Genomic DNA, 6,000 nt, shown 5'->3' on the forward strand with positions numbered 1-6,000 from the left:
TACCAATATTAACAGAAATGGTTTTGTTGTGTTTTAGTGAAGGTAGCCGTAGAGAGAATACTAACAAGAACACAGGTGTTCGCAAATATGCTTTCAATAGCCTTCAATTGCTCACTCTGCCTAAGGAGTACAGGCCACCTGCTGGTACTTATGGATCTGCACAAACGTGATGTGACTGTTGTGTCTTCCAGTCAAGTTCCTATATAGTGTTGGTGCTCTTTGGTTCTCATAAACTTAACCAGAAAATTACAAGAAGTGTTAGTGAGCTGCAGTTACCTGATTCTTAAATGTCCCAAAATTCATTAAAATTTGTGTGGCGTGTGTTTGCTCTAAGAGCTTATTGATGATACAGTGATGCTTCGTAAAAGATTACTCAGCATCTGATACATTTAGTGAATCTACATAAAGTAGCTTCATAAGCTGTTCAGCTTCAGAAAACAATAAACAAATGAAATCTGCAAAATATATACAGCCAAGTGATGTCTGTTTCTGCCTTTAGCAGGCAGCTTTAACAAGTACATTGTTGACAGAAATCTGTGTGCACTAAGAAAATATTCACCTTACCTAGACAGTACAAATTTTACACTGGGTGATTACTGTACATAGCAAAAGTATTATGTAATACTTCAAATTCTAAACACATATTCATCTTTTATTTGCTACTTATTCTGCACAAAATGTAACAATATAAGAAAATCAGTATTAATGGTAACACTATACTGGAATCACAATTTTTTGTTGATCTGGAAATGAGGGTGATAGATTTGTTTTGTAAAGATGTTGAAGTTTATTGATTATTGTAATGGTTGTTACTGAATTATTATTTTTGTGTAAATATATATTTTTCATTTTTATATTAATATTTATTTTTACTTTTTTTTTTTTTTGTTATTTGTATTATTCAGTTGATAATGCTGTAGATCTGAAATGCTCTAAAAGCATTTTTTTTTTTCAAATCTTACCTTGATAGCACAATTTCCACTCTGGTATGAGAGGCAAGATTTGTAGTACTGAATCACTGTAATGCTGTCTTGATGAGAGACTTCAGTGTCATTTTAATCTTGTACCATTTGCAGTTTTTAGATCTGAGGTATACTTTCTACATGTAACTACTGAACTGTACAGAATGGTGCATGGCGACCAGTGCCAGTACTGAAACACTGCTTTATGTCATACCTCTGCAAGCAGAAGTATTTCGACAATAGGGCTTACAGCTGAAGTAAAATATTTGTTTTGATGTTTAACACAGTGAGTGAACAGCTTGTGTGAAATTAAAATCCTGGTTAAATTCTGTAAGACAAGTTCTCCTCCCAGTAGATACCTATGAAAGTAAAAGTGATGACGTTATCCTAGCTTTTGGAACTATTAGTTCCTTCCCATGGGTGGAGAGATGGGTAGATTGGAGAAGGGTGAAGAGGGAGGACAGGTCACTCACACATCAGGATGAGAGAGGCCCACCTGTAATGAGGACAGTAGCATTAACGGTTTGAGTCATGTCCTCAGTATTGAAGTTAAGCTCGTTCTGCTTGTGGTTGTTTCTATATTTGCTGAAATCGATCACATACCTTGATCTTCTTCATACTCACAATCTTTCAGTGTACTGACAGTCCCAACGTACAAGTAAATTTCAGTCCAAGACCCAATGCTTCCTTCTTTAACTGTGATAATCTCGCTGCCTGTAGGACATAACATAATTGTGATTGGTAACTATCCGTTGCTCTAATGACTGCTATTTTACCAAACTAGGTGTGATCCTCCATCTGGTCTACAGTTGTAAAATCACATTCAGGAGGGTGATGGTTCAAACCCACATCCTGCCATCTAGGCTTAGGTTTTTCGTGATTTCCCTAAATCACTCCAGGCAAATGCTAGGATGTTTCCTTTGAAGAGAACAAAGCTGATTTCCTGCCTCATCCTTTCGTAGTCCCAACTTGTGCTCTGTCTCTAATGATCTCACTGCTGACAGGATGTCAATGTTTAAATCTTCCATAATGTAGGAAAAGACAGCTTTCGACCACAGCCTTCGTCAATAAGAGAGAGATATGTACGATTCATACACACAAGCAAGCACACCTCATGCATGCTGTCTCTTACTAATGAAGGCTGTGGCCAAAGCTTTATGTAAGTGTCTTTTAATTGTGCCAGCCTGCAGCTTCACGTGTCATCTTTACAGTAAGTAGCTATCTGTCTTACCGTACATGGTTGATGTTCCTAATGGGGTTCCCATTGCTTAAATCTTCCATCTTTTTACAGCTTTAAATCAACATTTACTTATCCTGTTTGGAGTGTCAGCATTTTTCAATCCATTTTTCCCTTTCTGCTTGTTTCTAATACCACACTGTTTCATACTTTAAGTGAAAAGATTATATTTATGTCTTCTTGCACCACATTTCAGATGCTTACAGTTTCTTCTTAGATTTTCCATTGTTGTGCTGTTTAAAGACTAGGCAGTTCTATGCCCCAAATGTACAACTTGATGAAACCTTATTTTTATTTAGAGAATGGGTGAATTCTAATAGATTTCACTCACATAATTATAAAATAAAAATGATTTATTCTTTGGTGTGCTTATCTTGTGTAATCGTACTTCTTAAATGGCAGAACTCTTTCACTTATTTTACAACGACTTTTCCAGTTTACATGTTCAGAAAGTCATTCTCTCTCTCTTTCAGAAATCATTTTAATATTTTTTTACAATGCAAATTTTCTACAGGTTGCACTTTACTTCCCATACAGCCTCCCCACTTTCAGCCTAATGAATTGTTGTGTCACTCAGCCTTAAACATGGTATGCGTTCTCCTCTCGCTCTCATTCCTGCTTTACGTTACTCTTTTACTCGTTTCAGTGCTTTTTTGTGTCAGTTGTAATGATAGGAACATGAAGACAATACAACACCCAGTCCTCAAGTGGAGAAGATCTCTGACCTGGCCTGGAATCAAACCCAGGCGGCCTCGGTTTGCAATCTGTTACGCTGACTGCACAGCTACTGAAGCAGACTAGACTTCTTAGTTTCACAATTTTTGTATTGTTTGCTACTGGTGGGATTATCATGGCAGAATTAAGATACACAGAATATATTGTAAATGGCATCAGGTATTGTGCTGCAATGATTGACTTCTGGATCAAAGCGAAGTTAACTGTCGTTGAAAAGGAATTCCTGATATGTACAACAGTAATCGATAGACGAGATTTTTAAATCCAAATGCAGTCACTTGTATTTCATTTTGAAGTGACAGCTGTCTCCATTTTATATTGCACTGACATATGTTAGTCACTGTTACATTGTAAATTATGAAAGGTATCAGGTTAATTTCTTTTAATCATTTACTCTAGATGCAGGTAGAGAATTACAAAAATGGTACATTTAATATTTAACATTCTGCTACCAACATGATTGTTGGAGATGGTACTGCAGTGTTTGTCTTGAATATATTTTGATTTATGTCATGAACAACTTTGTCTTTTATTACCAGTGTGCTAGTTGTGCATTCATATGTAACTAATATGGGAGACAATTTTGGAAGACCATCAGTGTGTTACAGTCTAAGTGCCTTGCTGGAGGCAGTCCAACTACTTAAACACTTTATTGAAGCATTAAGCATTCTCTGTGATAATCATATAGCTGAGACATTCTCCACAACAGGTAAAGAAGTCATGTTGTTAAACTGTTACCATTGCAACAAAGATTATTTCTATGTACAACAATAGTACTAAATATAAATGTACTGGTGAACAAAAGAATAAATGTTATTTAAAAGATAATTTGTTCTGATGTGGTACTTATTGAGGAGTCATAAATCTTAGTAAATAAAACTTGTGTTTATTAACCAACAAGTGGAATGTGCAATTACACATAGCTTTTGCTTCTAGGGAGAAGAATATAACATGTACAGTGCACTTATTTTGTCTTATTATTTATTGCTAAATCTTTCTTGTTTCAACCCTTTAGATGAACTGGTATGGAATCTCTATTATAACGTACAGTGTACATACCAACTTTTAAATTTAAAGTTGTATATATATTGTTATGTGGTTTAATATTGAGATGTTAATTCACATGCAGTAGCCTCAGTGTTATGAAACCTAAGAACTTTCATAAATTTAAAGAAAATCTCAAGTTTTTTGTTACTTACAGGTATTTGTAGCCATTAACTATAACCAAAGATTATATGATGCCCATAGATGCACTTTGCCTGTTATGTACAGTGTAGAATGTAGTTAAAAGTACAGTGTACATATAAATGTTATTTTAGATAGTGCCTCATGTGATACATTTGGTGAACAACTTATTTTAATGTATTGTACCTAATAACTAAATGTTTTAAAATGCAAACATTCCTAAGGTGCTGGTGACCAGGTTTGTTTTATAATACTGGTGGGATATTTAATAATATTTATTGTATTTATTTTTAGTTAAAATACAATGTATGAAGCATCTGAGTGGTTGTCCATGACAGCATCATAGTTACTTTTAGAAAAGAAATGGGGAGGGATTGGTTGTATACAGTCACATCTGAAATCTATCATGTTGGATAGTAAAAGCACATAAACAAATTATATCCTACCACTAGACACATTTTTATGAATGAAATTCATATTGTGTGTTCTAAGGTTTAAAATATTGTCTGGTACAAATAAAAATATCTCCTTGTAAGATGGTGTTGAATGATGGAGTACACTGTATCAAAGCATTGTAATGTATGTAATTCACTATCTTTGTTCTGCGACTTCTATAGTCAAATAGGCATCTCTGTTTTAAAAGTGAAGAGTAATAATAAGGAGCTGAATTTATCAGCAAAGGGTAAAGAAATGGTTTGGGGAGGAGGGATGAGGAATGGGGACTTGGACAAGTAAAGAGATTAGCAAAGTGAATGGTACCTCAGGAATTACCTACTGCAATTTCAACAAACAGTAGTGAAATTTGGTATTTATAACAATAAAAATCAACTTATCCACAGCAAAATGTAAGAGGGGAAGACATTTTTCAGTTTCTTCTTACATCACATCTCTGGTGATTTGGAGGCATTGTGTTGTTGTTACTGATAACAATATTCTTTGTTTGTGCTGCTAGTACTCTCATATATTGTTTTTTAGCTCTCATATTTTTTGTTGTCCTTGCTTTTATTTATCCTCCAAGGCATGTGCCAGTCTTTTTCCTATTTTACTTAACTGCCTTTCATCTTTTCATTACCCATTTTCCTCTTGCTCACAGATAAGTTAATCAAATCAAATTGATAATATTAGAAGAGAAAAGGAATCAACATGGATAAGAAGTTGGGTATCTCAAAAGAGAGAACCCGTATGTAATTTTAGCACAACACTTTGGAGTGGGTTTGCAATGCATGAATGTAAATTAAGCTGTAGGAAGCAGAAGATAAAAAGTGTCACGGTACTGTTTGTCCTGCTTTCGGATGGTATTTCAGTAACTAACCAGATTCATGAGAACTGGTGCATAATGCTTCAACTGTATGTTTTTTTCAAAAAAAGTTTTATTTTATGTGCTTATATGACTGCCTGGCCTTGTTTATTAATTGTGGTTTTCTGCCTTTTAGATAGATATTATTCATTCCCTGGGTCTTCATTTAATTATACCTTTTAACCTGTCACTTTCTACACACTACAGTGTGAAAGTAGCAGATCACACAACTTCAGTAAAGATCAGGTGATCAAACTAGGATCATGGATATTACTCAACATGAACGTGAACACTTTCCATGGTGGTGTTGTATACGGAATGCTTCCATAAATGTTATGTCTGAAAGTAAGTAGTCGAAGGAAGAAGCAGAAACCAAATTGTAGTGCAGTTATTTTTGAGCATTTCATAGCATACACTGAGGACATTAGTTGTGTTATTCATAGTTATATTTCTTTGGAATTAACTTTGCACTCATAAATTATGATGCAAGTGTTTGTAACATAATTTTCACACTTCATGCATTCAAAGAGTTTACACCCATAGGTTCTTCCTTTTTATGGACTAACTTTACAACAGTGGCACAG

At 34.7% G+C, this 6,000-nt stretch overlaps 1 protein-coding gene across 2 annotated transcripts in view; it reads left to right on the forward strand.

Moving 5' to 3' along the window:
- Nucleotides 1-695, forward strand: part of LOC126259671 (inositol polyphosphate-4-phosphatase type I A) — a 272,253-nt gene extending 271,558 nt beyond the window's left edge. For both annotated transcript variants that reach the window (XM_049956616.1, XM_049956617.1), the window contains one exon: nucleotides 38-695. In XM_049956616.1, the coding sequence (XP_049812573.1) occupies nucleotides 38-170 (133 nt within the window). In that variant the 3' untranslated portion in view covers nucleotides 171-695. The remainder of the gene's footprint in view (nucleotides 1-37) is intronic.
- Nucleotides 696-6,000: the final 5,305 nt, after the last annotated feature.

The sequence above is a fragment of the Schistocerca nitens genome, chromosome 5 (genome assembly GCF_023898315.1).
Source record: "Schistocerca nitens isolate TAMUIC-IGC-003100 chromosome 5, iqSchNite1.1, whole genome shotgun sequence".
Lineage (NCBI taxonomy): Eukaryota > Metazoa > Arthropoda > Insecta > Orthoptera > Acrididae > Schistocerca > Schistocerca nitens.